Source organism: Tetrahymena thermophila (genome assembly GCF_000189635.1).
Source record: "Tetrahymena thermophila SB210 genomic scaffold scf_8254464, whole genome shotgun sequence".
NCBI classification, from domain to species: Eukaryota; Ciliophora; class Oligohymenophorea; order Hymenostomatida; family Tetrahymenidae; genus Tetrahymena; species Tetrahymena thermophila.
Window position 1 is genome coordinate 15427 of NW_002476241.1, and position 24640 is coordinate 40066.

Consider the following 24640-nt stretch of genomic DNA (forward strand, 5'->3'; position numbering starts at 1 on the left):
TAAAGATTCATTAATTAAGAAATAAAATAAGGATATAATAAAAGAAAATATTATTTCTACAAAAACATTCTTATTATTTTAAAATTTATTTTTTATTGGTTTTTTAAGAATCAAATATCCAAGAACTAATAAGCTAGAAAGCAGAATCATAGTCAACTATATGTATTAATAATCTGTAAACACAACTATAGCAAAGCAAAACGTAAATCTTCTTATATTAAGTAATAAGTGAAACTCAGGATATAAACTTTCTTGGCAGATTACTTCAACTAATTCTGCACATTTATTCTTTTTAAAAAGAATATAAGCAATGAATGGAGTAGGAATTATGCTCAAAAAAGATAATATATGGAAGATATTGTTTGTAGTAAAAAGGCAGTTATCATATGATATTTTGGTAAATTAAAGTATCGATGATAAAGATATTTAAACAAAAATAACTTATATAAGTTCCAGATAAGTGCTTGATTTGAGTTTTAAAAGAAATTTTTCTAAAAGATTTTTTACAGTAGATTATTTTCTATTTTATAAAAAAAATCTATAGAAACTCAAAACCAAAATATGAAAAAAAGCTATTAATGATATTAAGAAAATAAGTTATCCTTTTATTTAAAAAAAAAATATTTATTATTTAAATTATTTTTTATTTAATATGATTTAAGTTTTAAATAAATTAATAAATAAATACCTGAGTTTTATATAAAGAGTGCTGTTTGTTTTTTAGTTATAAATATGTCAAATGAGTCTAAGAAAGGAAGTTTTCCAAATACAAAAATAAATGGGTTTGGAATAAAACCCATTTAGAGAGAGTTAAAGGAATCCAAAAATATTTATAAATTATATGGTTTTCTAATAATAAATAAAAATTATCAATGATTTTATAAAATTAAATGTGAAAATTTACAGGATGTTTAAAAATGTTAATAAATAGAAAAGCTCTGACAGATCAACCAATGATGAAAGTAATGGTTAGTAAGCTGTGAAAATAAGAAATAAAGAGCTAATTATGATTGACTATGAAACAGTTTAGCCTGTAGAATGAGCTAGGTCAGTTGTTTTCTTAGCATTTTCACTTATTTGATAGCTAAATTAAACTGTAATGCTGTCTGAAATTAAATCACCACTGACTTAAGATGTATTGTTTTAGACAGCCTATACAATTAGCTTTAGATTTGTAGGAGGATTATTTTTAAAGTTGAAAAATGCTGAGTATGAATCGTTATTAATCTTCGTTAATGTAACATTAGAAGGTATATTTGGCTAAAGCTAATAAGAAAATGTTATATTTTGATTTTATTTAATTTCTGTATCAAACCCGTTAGATAAGAAAATTATTACAGTATTCTATTATTAATTGTTTTAAGTCAACTTTAATTTTTTTTATTCTTAACAAATATTTTAGTAATTTTATGTGCCTGGTGGACAACTTATTACACACTAGTTTTTGTAAATAATTTAGCTACTTGGGCAAACTAACGGAACGCATTACGTTCCTTAAGAATTAAGAATTTCAGTCGAAGAACATTATAATTAGCATTAATTTTAAATTAGTTTAAAAGAATTAGAGCATTCTACGCATTGATCAAGACTATACTTAACACAATTACTTATACTTAATTAGACACATGTTCCATTAAATTTAATAAAACCATCAGGACAGTTATATAAACATTTTTGAGAATATAAATTAAAACCATTAATACAAGTACTACATACAGTCTCAGAAAGACAGATACTACATCCATTTATAAGTTTATCACACCTTTAGCAAATTTAAATACTATTTTAAGTCACTCCAAGATATCCATCTGAGCATTAAGAAACACATTTTTGATCTAATAAGTAAAAATTACTCTTACATTGTTTGCATATATTTCTATCATCTTAACAATTAGCACATTCATTTTGTATGCACATAAAGCAAATACTTTTATTTGAATCTAAATAATATCTTTAATTTAAAAAAATATTTTAAAAGATATTTAAAATAAAATAAATTATAATTTTGATTATTTTTTGAAATAATAGAAATTACCCTTTATTTATACAATCAGAATTAGATATACAAGTTTATGAATTATTGCCAAGATTTTATAACACAGAAAAACCAAGCGAGCATTAAGCACAGTCAAATTATTGAGTGCATTATTTGCAATTTTATTAGCACTCATTACATGTCTAATTTTGAGGATAGTATCCTATAGGGCAGTCTTTTAAACACTATCCATTATTTTAAGAATTAAGAGGCTATAAGTTATACCCAAGATCGCAAAATTAGCATTTATCTAATTAAGAATTTTAACAAGTATTACAATTAGATACTTAACATGATTTTTATTCACATACCTTTGCTAATTAATTTGTATTATATTCAGAAGGGCAAGATAATACACAGCTTTAATTACTTAATAGGTAAGTATTTTAGTTACATTTAGAGCAAGTGTTAGAGTTGCTGCATGTCAAGCAGTTTTAAGGACAATTTGAGCACATTTATTTTTATATGTTGGAAAAATAACCATCTGGACATTTGTCAACACAACTTGAGTTATTTAATAAGAAGTAAGAATTTTTACATATATTACAAGTATTAATATCAGTACATTAATCACAATTCTGTAAGCAACTTTTGCATGTTTAGCTTGTTATATCAGCATAGAAACCATTTGAGCATCTTTAAGAGCAAAGTTAGGTCTAAAAATCAAAAAAGTATCCTTGACTGCACTTTGAGCAATCTTTGGAGGAAGAGCATTAATCACAATTTTACTTGCATTATGAACACGATTTTGGGTTTTATAACTCATAATACCCTAGAGGACAATTTTATAAGCATGTATTTTACCCTAATTAAAAGGAATTAGGTTAACAAATAAAGCACTGGTTATTTGAACTCCCAAAACAACTTATACAATTTAAATGACATTACTAGCATTTTTAAATTGTTTCATCATAATATTACTAATTTTAACATTTATAGACGCATTATCCATTTATATTGTTATATCCAGAAATGCACAGCTGACAACTATTTAAAAATAAACCATCACACTATTGACAATTATTTTGACAACTAATTAAAGTATTTTCTTATTTATCACAGAAATACCAATTATATGTATTGTTAATTTTCGGACCACACAATTATTATTTGTTAGATTATTCATTCGAAAAAACAACACATTTTTAATTTATTTATAATAGGCAGTTAGCATCATTTTATTAACATTTTTATGAATTTTAATCATAAAAGTATCCTTTTTTATCAATTTTAATAAAATAAAATTCATTTTAAGCACCAAAAAACAAAATTTTTAAATAAATTAAGAAAAAAACTAGAAGTTTAAAATTAACAAAATTTAATTTACCAAATGGACAATCTTAGTTAGAAGATGCGCAATTTCCATCAGCTAAATTATATCCTTATTTACATGATGAACAAATATTGTTTTTCAAAGATTAGCAATTGCTTTTAGATGAATCAAAAGCAATACAACTATTGAATATTTGATTATAAATCTACAGAGGTTAATTACATTAATTTTTTTATATAGAGCATTCAAATTAATCATTTAATAATAAATTTCCTTTGCAAGAAAGACACTAATTTTAATCAGGTCCAAAGCAAGTTTGGCAATCTTAATAACACGAAGAACAATTTCCTTAGTCATTAATATATTTACCATCCCCGCATTAAGTTATGCACTAGTTACCCAATTTAAGAAGATTTCTTGGCAGGCATTTTGTACATTCGTTGCTATTTGAACACTCAGCACAACCTGGTAGACATTCTTGAATAATTATTTGAGCAGATTTAATTGCAATATTATTAGGTGAACTTATCATATTAGTTATTGAAAGTACCTTTAAATTATTAAATGGTATTTAACCTTTAATTTCTAAAAGAATTTATTTATAAAAATCTTACCAGTAAATTAGAAGTATCTGAGTGTGATAGATCTATATTAAGAAAATACTGTTTTTCTATTAATTAATCCCCACAAAAATCTAAATTAGAATCTGATATATTGATATTAGACTCTTGAAAAACTAAAGAATTAGGTATGATATTATTAGCATTTATTTAAAGATTTTTTAAAGATAAATTTTTATCATCAAGGCTTATAATTAAAAAGGAGATCCTTACTCTGTAATGAGGATCTGCAATTAAAAGACTATTTTTATATGTTTAACCTTGAGTGATCAAGAGATCATTAAAATTATAACTCGGCTATTTTAAACATTATATAATACAATTATCCACAACATATTTAGAAGAAATACTATCAAATATTGTTTATTGCCCTTATCCATCCTACTAACTCACAAAGTCAGAGCATTTACTTTTTTATATGTTTGTAAATCTAAATGGAGTGGATAATTCTATAACAAATAAAATAATTTATCTTTATTAAATTAAATAAAATTATTTACATTAAGCTGAAGCATATTAGATTATAAATATTAAGTACAAGACTTTTGTAAATGTTAGTATCATTTTTTTGACAATAAATTTGAGAAAATATCTATCTTGTGATTGTGTTTGGGATATTATAGATGATGATTGATAGAACTAATAATTAAGTAATATTTTATTAATTATATTATTATCAATAAAAATTTGAACGAATTTATTTTTTATAGTTCAAGTTAACTTTTCATTATTCATGAAAAAGCAAATACTTTAAATTACAATCAAATTTATTTCTATAATATTTTTTGTTTTATAAATAAGCAAATCTTTTATTCATAATACAAAACAAAGCAAATAATTTATCTAAATTAGAATGATTTTTCTCATAATTTTTAAAGAAAAAAGCAATTATTTAATTTTATACAATTTATTTAGGTTTACTTCAATTTTAAATTAAATTTTGTTGATAAGATGCTAAAATAATGCAAATATATAACTTTGTTACTCAACACATTTTTCGATATTTGTTGGTAAATTTTTAATCAGTATTATTTGAAGTTAATTTTAAATAAGTATATTAACTAACACTAAATGATGAAATCATTAAATTACTAGCCCTATTTTAAATATACTAATTTTTATAAAAATTCTTTACACTTATCATATAAATTTACTAAAAATACATTTTTCAAGATTTGACATAAATATAAAATTTTGTACAAAAAAAATTTTATTTTTACTAAAGTTAAATTACTGGAATGATATATAAAAACATATAAATTAGAGTAAAAACAAACTTATTATATTTATCTATAAAAATGTCCATTAATTGACATTAAAATTGCTATAAAAATTTTCAAGCAAGTATCCTTCTTTTATTTTTAAAAAATATCATTTTTAAATTCATATTAAATTCCATAAAAAAATTATAATCAGTAAAAAATTTATAAAATTTGTGTAGATTAGTTAAAAAAACATCATTAGATAATCTAGCAATATTTCATTTAGCAATAATGGTATGATTCATATTTTGATTTGTAAAATTTTATATTAGATATTCATAAATAATTTTAAAATATAATCAAAATTAAATAACATATCAGAAATATATTCTTAAACCAATAAATTAATTCGTTTTCCTTAAAAATATGTTAAAGCTTTTATTAAAATTTCTAAAAAGCTAAAATTGATTTAAAATTTACGATTAAATCATTTTATTTAAAAATGTTTAATTGTTTAAATTTAAAATTTATATTCAAATCTTTTAATTAAAAAGTATTTTTCTTAAAGTTAATGTAACTTCAATTATAAGAAGCTACTTAATGTTAAATTAAACAATTAGAAAAGAACGATATATTAATATTTAAAAAAGAAAATGATTTTTAAGAATATTTAATAGATAAAAATAAAATAATTTTAGCGAGTATTGAATTTAAATTTTTAAAAACAAGAAAAAATAAATAAAATTTTTAGAATATTTAATGTTTAATTTTTTCTTTTTACTGTAAAAATATCAAATTTATTTTGTTATTAAAGACAATGCTAGAATATATTTAAGAAAATTATAATTAATTTAAAAATTATTAAGAATTTGATAAATTTTGAATTATCTATTTACATTTAAATATAAATAATAAAGTGATTGATTTTTGATTTTTTTTGCAAAACTAATAAATGGGTTCAAGTATATTTAAAGAAAATTAAACTTGGTTTTTAAAGGTCTAACAATTATTTTATATTAAAAGTACTTAATATAGTTGATAAAAATTTATTCCCTGCTCCAGAGCCAAGCTACAACTTTCAAACTTTTACTGGAGATGCTTATATCGAATTTGTAAATTCTTAATATGAGCAAAGTAAAATTTTTTAAAATTTGATAATAATCTGCTTTAAATATGCGAAATAAATGCATTTTTATGTTTTAATTTTCAAAAGATAAAGAGAATACTCATTAAATACCTCTTTTAGTAATACCTTATTATGAAAACGGTATCCTGAATGATAAATATTTAGTATATTTTCATGGAAACGCTGAAGACATTGGGCTCTCATATTAGTTTTTATTTAGTATGCAGATGATTTTAAAAATGAACATAATTGCTGTAGAATATCCTGGTTATGGTATTTATAAATCAAGAAAAACAACAGCAGAGTGCATCAAATCTGATTCTTTAACTGCTTATAATTATATCCTCAAAAGATTTAAGACAAGAGAGCAAAATATTACCATATTGGGAAGATCTATTGGAAGTGGTCCAGCTTCGTATGTTGCTTCAAAATAAACTCCAAAAGCTCTAGTTTTGATAAGCGCCTATATATCAATCAAACATCTTATTGGACATCACATTTGTAACTGCATTTCATTTTTTATATCAGAAAGATTTAATAATATTGAATGCATGAATAGCGTTTCATCTCCGGTTTTATTAATACATGGAATGCAAGATACCTTAATCCCACCAAATAACTCGCAAATGCTTTAGTAAAGATTAAAATCTTAAAATAAAATAGTTACTGGAATATATCACAAACATATGACTCACAATGATTTTGATGAAAGAAATGACATTTCAATTAAAATAAAGTAGTTTTTGGAAACAATATGATTACTTATTACAAATTAAATTAAAAATGCCATATTTAATCTTATTAAGACCGTAAGACAATATTATACAAAATATTATTTATATATTAACTTGTTCATTTGCCATTAAATACTTCATAAAATATTTTTTAATTTGCATCTCAAATTTAATTTAGTTTTAAATTATTTATTAAAGTGAATTAAATTTCTTTTAAGTTTTAACATACTTTAAAAAAAATATATTAGTGATACATCCAAAATAATATTTATCCTATTCCATTATTTAATTAAAATATATTATTTTTATAAAGCTTATTTGAATTTATATTTTTATATATTAAACAAATACATTTATTCTTATTCAAAATTTTTTTTTAAACTTTTAAAAAATACAGTAATATATAAAAGAGACTTATTATTACTTAATTTTTAAGTTAGCTATACTGTTTAAGTTTATTTATATGTATATTTACAAATTTTATAGATTGTTTATTTTAAAAAATCTTAAGTTCATATTCTAAAATTTTATTTTTAGGTTTGCAAGCAGGCTTCTTACTTAATATACTATTACAATTTTATTTTTCCTATTACTTTGAGATATAAATGTGATAGTTTTATTACATTTAATATTTTTCTAATTAATCTATTTATTTGAGTTTTAATTTTTTAATATTTCTTAAAATCATTAAAAATAAATATAAGCAATTTTAAAAATCATGTTAGGCATGAGAATATTTACATTTTAAAGTATTCCTGTATTCTGCAATTAAAAATTATTGCAAAAATTAAATATATTTTAAGGATGTATTATGGATAGAAATATTTATTGATTCATTATTTTCAGTTTGTATAATTATTTTCATATTTAAAATAGAGGTCATTACTGAGCATTTTACCTGATAATTAGATATCTGATTATTTTAAATTAACAAACTTATTTTTTTGTTCTATAGATCCACTGATCTCGAACTGTTTTGGTTTTTGGGCATGCATAAAATCTAAAGGAGTGTTTAGCTATATAGAATTTCTATATGAAAAAGGATGCTATTTTTTAATTTCATGGTGATGGCTGTTATTTTCATTTGACAGCTTTGCACTGACAGAAGAGCAAATGTCTATATCATCTTAAGATTTTTTAACTAAATCAAACATCTCTTCTTTGATTAACTCTATGCCGATATTATCTTACTTATTTACATTATTTTTATTAAAATTTTAATTTACATTTTGTTCTAGTTTTTCTTTCAAATCTTTATCTAGCATTTTAATTAAATTTCTATCAAATAATGATTAATTTTAATTTTTCTTAATGACTTAATAATCATCTCTTAAAGATTTAATTATTTCATCTTCATTTTTTTAATCTTAGTAGAACGAGCCATCAAAGTTATCAAAATTTCTAATCTGATCATTACTTTTTGTGAATACATTTTTATAGTACTTGTTATCTTAAAAATAATCGATGTTAAGCTATGGTCTAGGCAAAAACTCAAATAGCCTGATTTAGTGTTCGTTTAGAAGTAAATGTTTAAGTTTATCTACTTCTATTAATTTTCTTATAATGTTAAATATATCTATATTACTATAAATATTTTTTGTCGCATAATCAATCAGCCTGGATTTAGGAGTTTAGCACCATTAAAACCATCTAAAACAATTAATCAGATTTTCTGTAAACCCTATTTATTTAGCTTTTTTGGTTTATTTATTTTGTGGTGTAATTTAACTCTATCCTTTTTGGTGTTGCTAAAATATGGGTGTTTAAGAGTTTATTTGTTTATTGTTAGCAGTAGAACTACTCGATAAAGAGTCTTTTTTTATCTCTGTATTTTTTTGTTGGTTAAAAAATGATTTTTTATTCTATTTAGCATCCTATCCTTAAGAGATATTATTTTTTTAATCTGAATTATCTTAAATATCATAGATAGAATTGAGAAGTTTTCTGTTTAGTTCTACTTATGAAAATGGGCGACATATAAAATAGCCAATTGCTATTATAAAATTAAGTAATCCTCCTACTTATGAAAATGCCTAAATCAATTTCATATATTTTCTAAAGATTAAAGTTTCAGCATTCTTTTCATATAAAACAGTAAACCTAAATATCTCAGAGCTAGAACGTGTTAATATCATTTCTCTTTATGATGAATATGTTATCTACTCGTTAGTGTGGGTATCATCAGAAATCAATCCAAAATCACTTATAATTTTATTATTTATTAAAGATATAACAATGTCTTTCTCTAGATCCTAACCAGTTGTCCAGAAAAGATTTCTTCCTATTGGAGAGAAAGGATTATTTCTTTTTGTAATATTTGTAGTAAAGTCTTAAAAATACACAGCTAAAGAAGGTTTAAGCATCAAATCTTTTGCTTATGCTGTATTATTACAATTTTATCCAATACATTAGTGAACTTAAAACTCAACAGATTAAAATTTCTATCCTGAAAATTCTCCTTCAATGGTAGGAAATTTACCATTAGTTTATGTTTAATTCAAAGACAAACAATACATTTTCTTGATAGGTAGTTAATAAAAATAATCCTTAACTTGACTGAGCAAAAAGTGATTTTTATTGCAACGTTCTACATTTAAAGGAATGCTTTTTTATATCTATGAAGAATCCCCTTATTGAGAATATGTTCTATCAATAACATTTTAGAACGCTTTAATAGAATAAATACCTTCATCAAAAAAATGCTAATAAAGAGAATCTTATAATCCGAATGCTATAGTAAATTTATCAGGGATAAGCTCATAAGTAGGTTGCTATTTTATATAATTTGATTGCTAAATAACTTATGGGTTGTCTTACTCTATTAAGACGATTCCTATGCTAATTATATTATAAATAATGAATCCCCAAATTCCAATCGTAACTATTCCTCCAAGTTTCGTTTTATGGTATTGTTTTTGATTGTATCTAATGCTCACCGTTTAACCAAATACATCTATTATTTCTAAAAATGATTACTTTTCCTTATTACTCATATTCTTTTTTATTATTTGTTTTTCTTGATTTTATTTTTATAAATTGATTAAATTTAATTATTAATTGTAATAAACTTTTGAATTGCCATCTAAATATTTATAAAAAAGAAATTAGAAATTCCTATTTATTCAAATTTAGATTTTTTTTAACAATATTTTGTTCATTTTATATTTTGAGAGACAAATATATCATTGAGAAATAGATATTTTTATTTTTCAAAACTATTCAAGAAATTCCTAAAAAAAATATTTATTATTACTACTACAAAAATTGATTATAATTTATCAATCCATGTAAACAGATTTTATTGTTCAGTTAAATATTTTATTTAAAATATAAGGAAAAGTTAAAAGTGATTATTTTTATCTTAAAGCTTAAAAATTAAAACTAGCTTTAGATTTAAAGAATAGATTTCAAAGTATCAAAAATCTAACAAAAGTCTTATCAGAGGTAGAATAGAAGAAAATATTAACTAATAATAACCATAATAATATAATCAGTATTCAAAAATACATTTAGTTATAATAATAACAATCAATAAATTAATAACTTGAGATAATTTAGACCAAATAAAAAATACGATTTTTAATTTTAAAATAATACTAACAGTAAATAACTTCAAAAATATTGATGCGCACTTATTTTTATTTTTTTTGAAAAGAAAATATAAAATACCACAGATTTCATTTGAAAAAAGGTTATCATATATTTTATTTAAAGAGAAATATATTTAAAATCAAATTTAAAAAATACTTTTTATTTTAGTTAAATTAAACAAAGTAGCATGTTTAACTAAAAATTTTAGACTTCAATTATATTTTTATTGAAAAGATAAAACAAAAATATTAAAATTATGAAAAATGATATTTTAGTAGATATTTTCTGATGTATTTATAAATTGGATATTTAGAATAATATTTGCTAATATTAAACTATTAATTAAGGATAATTAATAGACTTTTTCTCCAAAAATCTAAAAAAATTAAATATTCAAAATATTCTATTTACTATTTAATAGATTAATATAAGTAGCTGCTCAACTAAACATTTTAGATGTAAAGAAATATCTATTCAAATGATTAAACAAAAATATTAAAATATGAAAGGTGATATTTTAGTAGATATTTTCTCAAATATTTAAAAACTGGATATTAAGAACAAAATTAGTTAATTTTAAATTATTAATTATGGAAAATTAAAAGCCTTTTTATCCAAAAATTTATAAAAGTAAAATATAAATAATGAAATAAGTTTCAATAATAATACTATACACATTAATTTTAATATTAAAAAGATTATTTTAAATAAAACTTCTAAGTCTTAATTATCATTTTATTTTACTGGGAGAAATAAAATTAAATTAAAAACACACATTATTAATATTTTTTCACTTAAAAAATTAAAAAATTATTCAACTATCAAATAAATCAAATAGAATTTCTTCCTCTCTAAATAGCATGAATTAAGATATTTGTTTATAATAAACCATTATCTAAAGGAGATGAGTGTATCTTTTTTTGATGCTATGGACTTAGTAATCTTATGAATAATTAACTAATTAAAAACTATTTATTCTTTCAGACAAGCTTACAATTTATGAGATTTGTCTATAAAAATAAGATTCTCTTAAGTAATCACAGTAGAAGATTAAATCAAATTTTAAAAGATAGTGTGCTTTTTAAATAAACTACTTAAATGAGGGGTAAAAGTCTTAATCAAACTAAAATCTGCTATCACTAATAAATGAGAGACGATCTAAATTCATGAAATCTGATAAAACATTTTTAAAAATATGGGATATAGTTTAGCATTAATAGTAGGTAATGTTTAAATCCTTTGGTAAATAAATAATCAAACTCTTCAAAGTTAATTTTGATGCTCTCAGCTATTCAAACAGTTAAATTACTTAATATTAATTATAAATGATAATATTTTGAAAGTCCAGCTCTAAATTCTATAACTGAGATAATTTTGATAGGGCACTGCCCAGATCAACAATTAGCTGACCTTCAAATGAGTTATCTCTTAAGTTGAGACTTAGAGACTTGAGACTTTCTCCCCTATCTCCTATGTACTTTGATAAAAGTAAAAGATGAAAACCATCTATATTTAATTTTTACATATGTAAATTCAAAGAAGTTAAATTATTTAACTGTAAATTATTTAGAAATCTTAAAGTGTTAGCAAAATTTCCATCTTTGAACCAATAATTATGCTAGTCTAAAACAGTGGAATATATTATATCCATATGAATCTCATTTTATTTTTTGCCAAGTTTACTTTATATTCTATCTTAATATTACATTAATAAATTTTGCAAATTCTGCTCACATTCTCTGAAAATGATGTTTATAGAAATAGTTGAAGAGTCTTTGGTTTGAAATTCAAAAATAGGGGTTACTCTTTTTACTCTCCTTTCTATTCTTGTAAAATCGTTTTCTAAGTAAGGCATAGGATTGATGCTCCTACTCTACCAGTAAATACCAATTGGTTAAAAAAATTATATTTTTCCATCTAATTAAACCTTTTCTAAAGGCTTGTCTGTCAAAAAAAACACCATACTGATATTCTACATTTCGTTTCTTTCATGATTGTAATCATCGATGAAATTCCAAAGTCCATGCTTCATTGTATAGCATGGTATAGCCACTATTTAAGTGTCGTTTTCTATTTATTATTGACCTATCGTCTAATTTAATTATAGAATTCTATCTTTGTAAAGCAACTTTATACTACGAGCTGGTTCATAAATATTTTAAGCAATAGTCTCTCTCAAATCAGAGGCGAGAGTATCAACAGGTAAATTTTAAAATTTGATTTCGCTTGTTTTTATAATAACCGAAAAGCTTCTTGTATCATTTTCTAATTTCTCGCTCATTTAAAAAACTAAAAAAAGTAATTAAAAAATAAAAAACAAAATGAAAATTGAATCTCTATAACTTAATTATTTTCTAGATACATAATTTAATTTAATAATAAGTCGTTTATATTTTAGATTAAATTGCTTTAAAAAATATTTTAAACTTATCTCAGCAAATATTATTTCAAAATTTTTAAAGACTAAATAATTTAAATTTCTAAAATATTTTTAAGTTTTTTTATTTTAATTTATGAAAAATTCATTTTTTTTTCTAAATCTTGTATTAATTATTAGCTATTTTAAGAAGCTTATTAATTCTGATAAATTTAAAAACTTAAAAATTAAACAAATTAAAAACTAACAAATCTTGCTCAAATATTTTTAAGACTAATTTTAAAAATTATTTTTTATTCAAATCCATCTATGTTGATGATAATAATTAAAATTAAAGTTTATTCTTTTTATGCTTAAATTTAAATTTGTTTTTATGTAGACTGACTGATCATTTTAGTAGAAATAGTCAAAAAATTTGATTATTTTTATAAAAATTTAAATAGATGCTCCTAATTGTGAGATTGAATAATCATAAAGTATTATTTTTTTGAAAAATCTGTAATTTATTAAATAAATTCAATCTTAAAGTGCTATTGATTTATTATTTAAAATTGATTAAGAATAAAATGGTTAAAGTTTAAATATATGATTAAAATGCCATTAAAAAAAAGGATTAAATGTCTGACGATGCATCTTAATTTAGCACCAGAAATACTCCTAAGATGTAATCGCAACTTATTGATAAAAATTAGGATAAGATTATGCTTTATTAAGTTTTCCCGAGCTCAAACATATTCTTATGCGCTGGAAGATTAATTTAAGGTTCATAGCCAAGGCCATTTATTTTTGCAATATTACTTATAATAGTACCTGTTACTTTACATATGATATTTAAATTAGAATATGGCTATTATTAAGCTATTTTTACTGCTTTGACTTTTTTTTATATGTTTAAAACTGCGTTTTAAGACCCAGGAATAGTCCCAAGGGCAGATAATTTGGTTAAAGACTAATAAATTGAAGATATACCCATTGATAGAACCAATTAAAAGTAATTAGGATATCTGCTAATTGACTAAAATGGATAAAAAGTGAATTATAGAATATGTGATACATGTGGAATTTTTAAGGATAAAGATAGAAAACACTGTAGATTATGTGATAATTGTGTGACCGGATTTGATCATCATTGTAAATTATTTTTCGCATTCTGCATAATTTTATATTGAAAATAACGCCTCAAATCAATCAATCGATCAAAAAGTTTATTCGAAATAATTAACAATAACAATTAGAGAGCTTCTATAATTGTTAAGAAAATATATTTAAATAATTTTTACTTTTTTAGATTATCAACAATTTTTTAAATATTGATTTTTTAAAAATTAAGGTATTTGGCTAAATAACTGCATCGGAAGAAATAATTACAAATCATTTATCCTCTTTTTGTTTTTTTTGTGTGCTTAACTTATTTTTACAATTACATCTTGCTCATGTTATTTGAATGAAGAAATATTATCAAGAATGGATAAATTTAATGAGGTGAGACCTGAATCAACTTAAAATGTCTTAAAAAAGCAGCCTCTTCCAATTTTTTTAATTATTTACAGCTCAATTTTTATTTTATTGGTAGGTACTCTATTTGTTTATCATATAACTCTGATATTAAATGATACAACAACAGTAGAGCAAAAAAAAAGATATTGCAACGCAGTGCAGTAATAATAATAAAACTCAGTAAGAATAAATTATTGGCACAATATTAAAAAGAAATTTCTTTGTGTCTCATCTAAATCTTACATAGACTTTAGATAATATTTAGAGGTGAAGTCATCTAAAAAAAGTAATTCACCTATTAAAAAAGACTCTGAGTCTCTTACTCAAGCAGGTGCCTGCAAAGTAAATGTAAAAATCGAGGAAAATGTAGCTGACTTATTGTCAAATCATAAATTACAATAAACGTGCATAAATGTATAAGTAAATTAAACAAAAGACTTATAAAATTTAGTATGCTCATCCACTGATGAAAAGCAAAACTGTAAAAAAAATGAATGTATTTAAGAATCAAAAGATGATCTATTTTAAGAAAATTAAGTCCCTGTAAATGAATTAAACTCCCATTTAAACAAAAAAAGAAGTTTTCAAGTACACCATTACAATATCTATAATTTAAACAATTAATAAAAAAACATAACTAAATCTATAAATCTATGAATTCAAAAGATAAAATATTTATGAATCTTTCCTATCCAAATTTTACTTAATATATTACAATTAAGCAACTAAATATAAAAAAGTTATTTATTCAATTTATATTCTTTTTGTGTATAAAATATTAATTTTGAAATGTATTTTGATATTATTTATTGTATATTAGCAATTATTTTCTTTAAAGATATTAGATAATCTCTCTTCATTTCTTTTAATTAATTTTTGAAGATCAAATAAGCTTTTTTTAGCTACAAAAATTAAAATTATACTTTTGTGGTTTTTATTGTTTTAACATTATTTTAGCCAAAGAAAAATCTACTTAATAAACAAATTATTTTGTGATAGAGTATTTTCATAAGCTTTAAATTAAGTAAAGAACAAAATAAAAATGATAAAATCGAATTCAATGTATTAAACAAGATATCACTAATTACTCATAATAAATTGTAAATTTAAAATTTTATTTAAATATTCTTAAATTAGATTTATCATTTTTAATTTCTTTTTATTGAACCAAATTTCCAACAAAAATACTAAATCAATAAAAAATAGTGGATAAATTATAATTGTATTCTAATCATATCTAGAAGCACAACCAGATATTATATTTACTGATTACTTCTACATAAATTATAAATACAAAATTTAATTTAAACATTCTTAAATTAGATTTATCATTTTTAAAATTCTTTTTGCTTTACAATATTTTCTAGCAAAATATTAAATAAATAAATTAATAGCATATATAAATTATTATTTTATTTTAATTATATCATATCTAGAAGTGCTCAGAAACTTCTAATCAGTAAAAAAAATATTAAAATTAATTAGAGTAACTTTTTGATTAAATAAATAAAATGTTTAGAAGAGCATTTGCTTTTACTAGCTTATTTATATAAGGTTAGAGAAGCGTAGTACATCTAAAAAACAAATAAAAGTCACTAGTTTTCTAGTCATAAGCATAGTTTGGATTTTTTTCTAACATTTTCGCTAGCAAAGAATAAAAATAAATAAATGAGTTGTACTAATAGTTACAACAAGCAGCTGATAGTTAAAAGGCAAATATTATGAATTAGGTGATTTAGTTTAAATAGAAAAAAAACTAAAAACAAGATTATGAAAACTATCAATTCGATCAATTTGTTTTAGCAGAGTATTACATGAAATAAGGAAAAACCTAAGAGTGCAATGCGATTTTTAAAAATTTTGAACGACTAACTAAATTAGTTTCTCAAGAAGAAATAATGGCAAGAAAATTATCTTTATTTAGAACAAACACTCAATTGTAAAACGAGCTTGAAAAAGCTTTGAAGAAACCTACTGATTAAGTGACTCACTCTTTACCATATGGTTAATATGTTTTAGGAACTATCTTCTTTGATTAAAAAAATTATTAAAAGAGCGAAGAAATACTTATAAAAGCACGTGATAATGTAGATATTTTGCTCGAGATCAAAGACAAAGACTAATACGCTGAAGGTAACAAGCTATATGTAAAGCTCCTCTCTTGTCTTAAACTAGTTTAATTATATTTTAAACAAAAAAATTTCGATTTAGTTGATTAAAATATTGCTATTTTGGATAAAACCTGGGAAACTTTAGAGGATAATCACGAATATGCATTAGGTTATTAAATAAGCAAAGCAAGTCCTTTATATATTGAAATTGCTGATACTAAAGCAAAGATTGCAGAATTTTTTTAGAACTATGTTTAAGCTACAGATATATACCAGTCTGTCATTGTAAGTCTTGAACCAATTAATGAAGTAAATTCACTTCAATTAATATAGCTAAAGCTAAGATAATTAGACAGCTTGATTTTTGAGAAAGAGTATTATGATTCTAAGTTATTAATGAAACAACTCAAGGAATATATTGAGTAGTATCATCCTAATAATCCTTTATTATAAGCAGAATTATAATATTAAGAAATTCACTTTTTATACAAAAAAAAGAAATTCAATGAAATAAACGATAAAATAAACTAGGCATCTCAATTTTGTCTTTAAAATAAAATAATGAATTTGACCTATGCAAGAATTCTCTACACTTACATTAGATTAAATATAGATAAATCTGAAAATGAATGTGGATAAGTTATTTAAAATGTTGATAAATTGCTTAAAGGATTAGAAGATGTTCCTGCTAGTCTCATTATTGATTTTTACTTATCTGCAGCTTAATTTTATTCTAAGCAAAAAGACATAAACAAATTAAGCCAATACATGAGATAGTCTATTGACTTGCTTAAGTCTCCTCCTCAATAAATCTTATCTGCTTTAAGATCTTATCTTATTTGGGCAGGATATTATCTTGAACTTGGATTCATAGAGGAAGCTAAAAAAATACATTCAGAAGCTAAGGATTATAAAGCATAATTAAAATTCGACGGTAGCTTTGATGAACTTAAAGCTTAGTATGTGCTCTTAGAAATAGAACAAACCATAAAGATTTTTGAACATAACAACAATATAAAATAATAATGAAATTAAAAATTATTCTTAATTGTTTATTTATATCTCATAAATTTTTATTTATAAATTGATTTCGATCACATTTATTATTTATTTATAAATTAAATACTTTTTAATGTTTTAAAACTTAAGTAAAGCTGTAAAAAATTAAAAAGAAAATTGAAAGTAAAATCAATGCATTTTAATTAAAAATTAATACAACTTCCCTCCACATTTTTATTGAAAAAGTAAAATTTATTTTTTGTTTTGAAGTTTCTACTTTAAATAAAACTAAAAATATTTTTAGGTAGATTTATATATAGATAAATAGTTAAATAGATACACAAATCTTTTTGTAACAACTAAAAGATTTTCATTTAAGATAGATAGATACTCACTATATTGTAGGGAATGAAGAAACTTCTAAGAATTTTAATATCTTAACTTTTTATATTGATTTAATTTCGATTCCTAATTTGTAATTTTTGGATTAATCAAGATCATTTAATTGTTCTTCTGTTGCTGTTGTGACATTACTGTATTCAGGGTAATCAGCAATCAGAAAATGCTTTTCTGAAATACACATTTGAAATTCTAATTACCTCATTTTTTTGTCATGCTTAATTTGAGTGTTGCATAAAGCTAATCCTTTGGTTGCATGTTCAAATTTACAGTCACTTGTATTAGAGAAGAAGTATGGAGAAGAGCTTACCCACTGATTATTGCAGCTTTTTTCTTTTTGAATTCCTATATTGAATTCATATGATTGCTAAAAAGACGAATATGGCTCTAATTAAACAACTATTCTATATTTGGTAAAGGGATTTATCAACGTATCGTAATGACTCTACACATTCCAACCAGAATCTTTTGTTGTAATTTCTAATATATTTTAAGCATTTCTTTCTATTTTTTGGTGGGACTATGAAAAACCATCTTACTTTGACTTCTAAAATGAACATTTATAAGTAAGATCTATTTCAAATTTATTCTTTTGTTTTATTTCTGTAAATTGTCTTTAAGATAAAAAGTAAAATTGTTTTAAATTTGATTGAATCTCCTTTTATAAAACATCAACATTTTCAAAAATTTCACTGTTTTTCACTTTATCCTCACTTATTTTTTTAATCTAATTTTCTATGTTCATGATGTTTCTTATTGATTTTTCATAGATTTAAAATTACTCTTCTTGCAGCACAGTAAAATCAAGCCTCTCTTTTCCTTCTTTCAAATAAGAATTAGGTTCGATTCTTGGTAAAGCTGGTCCTACTTTCTGCAAACAGATCTCCAGCTTTTTCAAGAATGAGTCTTTACAAAAGTTAGTAGGATTATTTACCAGTGAGAGTATTTCTTTTATTGTGTCATTGTAATCATATTTTTTTCTTTGAAATTGAGTTGAAGAATCTACTTAGAAGCCCTTTAAAAACCAATCTTGTAATTAATTAATTATATTAAGCATATCCTCCATATATAAATTTGGTATTTAGAGCTATAAAGCAAACTCTGAATTTTTATAAAAATTATAAGCTTTTGTAAGTGTTTAGCTATTTTCTTTGCACTTGTTATTAACATCTTAAATAAGCTACTAAATTTTTATAAAACTTTCCTCCTCTCCATTTTTAAAATCTTAGGTGAGCTCTCTAAAGTAGTTCTTTTGAGAAACGTTGTTGTATATGTCTTTAATGCCATCTCTTGTGATGAAAAGATTATCAATGTCTACATAAATCTTTTTTTTGCATTGGGATATTTTCTCAATTATTTTCTACTAAAGATTATCAAAATACTAATCTAAAATGGTTATTGGGCATTTTCTTAAATCCGCTTGCTCTAAAATATTTTTATACTCGGTCAATATAGATTTATCTTCTATAATAGGCCAATTTTAAAACACACTATTGTCATTGCAATTTAATATTTCCTCAATAATCATTAAATTCCTTCCTTGTAAATCATTTTGAGTTACACATTTAGCACATACTATTGGGCTGTGTGATGCCCTTTATTAAACTTCATAAAATATCAAAGGACATCCTTTATGAACCTTACAGTTCTGTGTTTATCTATCTTCTTCTGTAGGTTCTAAAAAAAGAGAATTCATTATGTAATTTTTTTTCGCTAATTTATATTGATAATTTAAATTTTTATATCTGATAGTAATTTCATCAGAAAATTAAAACAATATTTTGAGGGAATATGTTGAGTTTATTAGATTAATTTAAAATTAGTAAAGAATCTAATTAAATTTTATAAAAATATTTTTAATCTTATTATAAATATTTGTTTTAATTTTTTCTCTGTATATCATAAAACATTTAATTTATAAATCTAAAAGTAGAAAGTATTCTAATTAAAAAAAGAAGAAAATACTTATTTCTTAAAAAAACAAAAAAATATAAAATTTAAATTTATTTAATAAAAAAAGGAATGCAAATATAATGAATTATATCTTAAATTATTTCTAAAGCTTCTTGTAAATATCAATAATATCAACTTATTTGTTTCTTAAAAAGGAATTGCTTTCTTAAATTATTATTTATAAGAAATATATCAAAGTAATTTATTCTAATAATTCTTACTTAATTTTTTCTTTTAAATATTTATTTTTAACATATTAAAAAATTAAATGCTTGTTTTTATTTTTTTTATGAAGAAGACGAAGAATTAAAATATTTTCATAATATCCAAAATTTAATAGTCATAGCACTTATATAAAAAATTCATTTCTATCAGTTAATTCTTCAGCATCAAACTTATTTATTAGAATTTTAATCAATTGTTTTTAATTATTATCAAAATAATTAAAGTCTTTTTAAAATCAAATGAACCTAATTGTTTATCTTAATAACAAATTAATGTTTATTACTATGTAAAACTATCTAAATTCGCTAAAATATTTTTAGAGTTTTATTTATAAATAATATTTAAAATATAAATAATTTATGAATTAATTTTTTTGCTAAAATTAAGCTGTGCTTTATTATATTTAAAAAATTTAACTTAAAATAAAATATCAAACTCTAAAAAATAGAAAATTATAAATTAATTTTTATTATAAATTATTAACATAAGTATTTGCTTAATCTATTTATTAAATTAATTAAGTTTATTTTTTATTATTTTATAATATTGATTAATTGATTTTTATGATAACCAATTAATTATCCTGTAAATAAATAATTTTTTTACAAGATGGTTTAAAAAATTCATAAAACAATAGATTGATTGATACATAAAAATTTATTTAATCTACAAAAAATTTTAATGAAATTGATTAAATAAATATTCTATTTATATTAAGATCAACTTTATGTGATATTTAATTATGAGAGGTCAATTTATATTTCGAATTATAATCTGTTCATTTCATCGTGGAGAGAATTCTCATTTTTCATAAACGATAAATTATTAAAGTCAAAATAGTTATTCCACTCTTCTAAATTGTTTTAGTTTTAATTTTAATTTACATCACCTATAGCTCCAACTAAAGAAATAGAAGAAAGAATGAAACTTTCATCTAAATCATCTGGTTATAATACTTGATTAGTAGTACTTTGTTGATCTGCATTTATTTCTTCGTCTAATATCGTATCTTGTTCTTCAATATTTTTATAAATTTCAGAATTTTATTACACGAAATTTTAATTGTTTTCTTTAGTGATTTACAAAATATTTTCCGTTTAAAGTTACTTATACTATTGTTATTGATATAAATCTTGTGGATAGTATTATTATTAGATCTGGTTTTCTTAATATGTTTGATAGCAAAACTCATTTTACATTTATTGTGCTTAGTTACCAACCATGTTATCATAATAAATTTGGAAAAGATTCTGTAAAGATATAAAGCAAATATTGTTTTGAATCAAGTTTTAACAAAATAAATTATAGGTTTCACATCGTTTGCAGTAGTTAATATTCTAAGTTTTCAGTACGTAATCACATACAACATTTATTTTCCTTGAAAAGCAAATGTAGCATTAGAAGTGAATTTAATCGCACATGCAACATTTTACTCTCCTAAACTATATTATCTCTTCTTCTTCCATTTATATAATCTATTCCTCTTTTTCTAAAAAATTTTTTTTACTTACCTCTTTTTAAAATTAGAATTTAAATTTTCTTTTTAATATTTATTACAAAATAAATAAATAGCAAGCTAAATCTTTTAAAATTATTAAAAAAAATCCAATATATCTTATTAGAATTTTATCACATTTCTGAACTAAATTTTATAATATTTTCTTAACTAAATTTTATTATTTACTAAATTTAATAAAATTTAGCTAAATCATGTGTTTATAATCCATATTTGTCATTCATCAAAAGCTTATGTAAAACTATTGGTAGCGTAATTATTAAAAGCACCTTATTAGCTTCATTATAAATTGATTTACTTTTACTTTCGATTTAAAAATATATAGGTGGCTAATAATTTTCTAAGATAAATATTTTACAATTTCATTTTGAATTTAAAATGAATTTAAGCATGGGATTTAAATAATTAATTAATAAAACATTATTAAAAATACAACTTATAATTTTAATATACATTTTTAACTTTTAATATAAGATTTCTGGAGTCATTTTTATATAGAAAATTAGAAGTTCTTTTATAATTTAACAGATTTAAGGAGTTTGTGTCTACAATAAATTTTTTAATAAATTAACATATAGCTTGGCTAACAATAGATACATTTTATATAAAAATAAATTAATTAAATAAAAAATTAGAGCGAAATTCAGTATAAAAACAATTTATCAATTAGATACTAAAAAATGGATGTAATGATAAGATTACTAACCTAAAGAATAATAATTTTTAAAGTAGAATATAGTCTTGATACCATTCTGACAATTAAAGAAAAAATCTTTGAAAAAGAAGGAATAAACCCTAGCTAATAGGTGTTAGTTTATAGAAATCAAATTTTATAAAACGAAAGAACTCTAAGTTCATATAATTTTAATCGGGAAGCATACTTATATTTGGTTTAAAGAGGATAACTTTTAAATAAATAATCAACTTGAATATTCATTTATTCATACTTTTAAATTTTTAAAACTTGTATTATAAATTAAAATCTTTGTTTTATTTATTAATTTGTTTAGATTTAATTATAATTTATTCATCAAATTTTTATTTAAAAATAATTATAATCAAATAATTTTTTTATATGATGTTGATTAAATTAAAATTTATTTATGAGTGATTAATTATAAAATAGAGTATATTTTATTTAATAAACAAAGAAATAAAGTAAAATTTAAGTAATAGATTACAATATTATAATATAAATAATTAATAATATTCTAGAAAAATTTTCTACTACAAAATTACAAATAATTTTTTAAAATTGTTTCTAATTTTAATTATTTATTTAATTTTGTTTTTTGATGACTTAATTTAATTAAAAGATATGTTGTTCATTAAATTTATTAATATGTAAATTTAACGATGATTTAAAAATTTACTTAAAATTTGAATATTTAAATTTTAGTTAAGTAATGAAAATTTGTAAATTTTAACGAATAATTAATTTAGTATAGATCAATTCAATAATTAAATTTAGTTTTTTCACTAGATTATTATATATAATAGATTTTTCAAACCATTATGTTAAGAATTTAATTGATATTTTAAATAGAACAATGAAATTAAAATAAAAAATACATTATACTAATTTAATGCATTAATATTTTGTAAAATTAAAAAGTTAGAAATATTCATCAGTATACCTCCAGTAAGTAAGTATTTGATAAATTTTAAAATGTATGAATTTAAATTTTAAAAAGATATTATGTCAAACAGTACATTCAAACTTATTGTTGAGTTTGAGAAAACTAAAGACAATAAACTAAACAACTTTTACATTGAAAAAACTTTAAATGTTATAAATATATTAAAATTTATTGCACCTAAAATAGTTAGTAGAATTTTCTAAGAATTAGTAGTAAGCTAAAGTCATAATTTTTTATATATTTCAAGCTAGAGTATTTTTATATTTTGATTGATTCAAAATAAAAGATATGATTTGCGCATTCATAATAAATAAGTATAAATAAATTTTAATTGAATTCTAATATCTAAAATTTATATCTTTAAAGTATACTGCATATATTTATGATACAAAACAAATCTATATCTATTCATATCTAATAATAGAAGCGAAAATTAATTTATACTTATATCAATAAGGCAAATATAAAGCACTAAAATTAATGATTAAATTTTTATTTTGAACAAGCAGATTAGAGATTTTAGGTAAATTTATTTGCAGTGGAAACATAAATAAATATTTATATAGAATAATTTTTCATAGTGAGTTTTATGTTGTGAAATAAAAGTTATGAGAAAGTAGATACAAAAAGTAAGAAACTTTTATATTTTGAAAGTCAATATAACTATTAATTCAAAGTGATAAGAATTAATTAAGTAATACTAATTTTAAGATTCTTGCTTGAATGAATAAAGATTTTCTTTCTAATTTAAGAAAGAGAGCAGAAAAAGGAAAGATAAAAGAAAGATAATAGATAATTAAATCATCACAATAAATTAGAAAAAAAGAAAAAGCATTTAATTAAATTATTTACAATATGAAAAAAGAAATATAATTTGTATTTGAAAAATATTCTTTTTTTAATTCCTGATAATTTATATACAAAATTTGTCAAAATTTATTGTTTAAAAAATAAAACTTACAAAAATCTATTTGCTTTTCAACATTTTTCAAATCAGACTTAACCTTGAAATTTATGAAATATCGTTATAAAACTTTTGATGTAGTGGTTGCTGCACATTTATTTTTGTTGATAAAAACAATTCCCATACAAAAAGTATAATAGAAAATATTTAAAAGACTTGCAAAATAAAAGAAAAAAGGTGGAATTGATATATAATTATAAAATTGATTGACTGAATTTCTTATTGAATAATCGATTGATTCAATGAATGAATGAATATCATCATCAAAAAAAAAATTAAACAGAAAAATTTTCAATAATTTAGTATTTTGAATACTGGAGATATGCTCTGTTTCAATTAAGATAGTCTAGCAACATGAGTGTATTTATTAATGAATGA

The 24640-nt window shown here is 21.5% G+C and overlaps 9 protein-coding genes across 9 annotated transcripts; 3 read left to right on the forward strand and 6 right to left on the reverse strand. All coding sequences in view use genetic code 6, as the record gives it.

The window, feature by feature from the left end:
• Window positions 1-2459: 2459 nt before the first annotated feature.
• On the reverse strand, window positions 2460-2987 carry TTHERM_000578441 (transmembrane protein, putative; the record flags this gene model as incomplete). The annotated part of the gene is made up of 1 exon (XM_012799489.1): window positions 2460-2987. One exon carries the CDS (start codon window positions 2985-2987, stop codon window positions 2460-2462), a length of 528 nt encoding a protein of 175 aa, XP_012654943.1.
• Window positions 2988-3446: 459 nt separating this feature from the next.
• Window positions 3447-4443, reverse strand: TTHERM_00578450 (hypothetical protein; the record flags this gene model as incomplete). Its single annotated transcript, XM_001022846.2, has 4 exons — window positions 3447-3490; window positions 3678-3858; window positions 4142-4225; window positions 4429-4443. 4 exons carry the CDS (start codon window positions 4441-4443, stop codon window positions 3447-3449), a joined length of 324 nt encoding a protein of 107 aa, XP_001022846.2.
• Window positions 4444-6082: 1639 nt separating this feature from the next.
• On the forward strand, window positions 6083-7014 carry TTHERM_00578460 (hydrolase of the alpha/beta superfamily protein; the record flags this gene model as incomplete). The annotated part of the gene is made up of 3 exons (XM_001022847.2): window positions 6083-6092; window positions 6154-6264; window positions 6344-7014. 3 exons carry the CDS (start codon window positions 6083-6085, stop codon window positions 7012-7014), a joined length of 792 nt encoding a protein of 263 aa, XP_001022847.2.
• Window positions 7015-7832: 818 nt separating this feature from the next.
• Window positions 7833-9983, reverse strand: TTHERM_00578470 (transmembrane protein, putative; the record flags this gene model as incomplete). The annotated part of the gene is made up of 1 exon (XM_001022848.1): window positions 7833-9983. The coding sequence occupies one exon, from the start codon at window positions 9981-9983 to the stop codon at window positions 7833-7835; it is 2151 nt and encodes a 716-aa protein (XP_001022848.1).
• A 2010-nt stretch (window positions 9984-11993) lies between these two features.
• On the reverse strand, window positions 11994-12862 carry TTHERM_00578480 (hypothetical protein; the record flags this gene model as incomplete). The annotated part of the gene is made up of 2 exons (XM_001022849.2): window positions 11994-12051; window positions 12105-12862. 2 exons carry the CDS (start codon window positions 12860-12862, stop codon window positions 11994-11996), a joined length of 816 nt encoding a protein of 271 aa, XP_001022849.2.
• Window positions 12863-13524: 662 nt separating this feature from the next.
• On the forward strand, window positions 13525-15112 carry TTHERM_000578489 (DHHC zinc finger protein; the record flags this gene model as incomplete). Its single annotated transcript, XM_012799490.1, has 2 exons — window positions 13525-14089; window positions 14289-15112. 2 exons carry the CDS (start codon window positions 13525-13527, stop codon window positions 15110-15112), a joined length of 1389 nt encoding a protein of 462 aa, XP_012654944.1.
• An 854-nt stretch (window positions 15113-15966) lies between these two features.
• On the forward strand, window positions 15967-17595 carry TTHERM_00578490 (DHHC zinc finger protein; the record flags this gene model as incomplete). The annotated part of the gene is made up of 1 exon (XM_001022850.2): window positions 15967-17595. The coding sequence occupies one exon, from the start codon at window positions 15967-15969 to the stop codon at window positions 17593-17595; it is 1629 nt and encodes a 542-aa protein (XP_001022850.2).
• A 361-nt stretch (window positions 17596-17956) lies between these two features.
• Window positions 17957-19660, reverse strand: TTHERM_00578500 (glycoside hydrolase family 1 protein; the record flags this gene model as incomplete). The annotated part of the gene is made up of 1 exon (XM_001022851.3): window positions 17957-19660. One exon carries the CDS (start codon window positions 19658-19660, stop codon window positions 17957-17959), a length of 1704 nt encoding a protein of 567 aa, XP_001022851.1.
• A 1201-nt stretch (window positions 19661-20861) lies between these two features.
• TTHERM_00578510 (transmembrane protein, putative) lies at window positions 20862-21878 on the reverse strand (the record flags this gene model as incomplete). Its single annotated transcript, XM_001022852.4, has 1 exon — window positions 20862-21878. The coding sequence occupies one exon, from the start codon at window positions 21876-21878 to the stop codon at window positions 20862-20864; it is 1017 nt and encodes a 338-aa protein (XP_001022852.4).
• Window positions 21879-24640: the final 2762 nt, after the last annotated feature.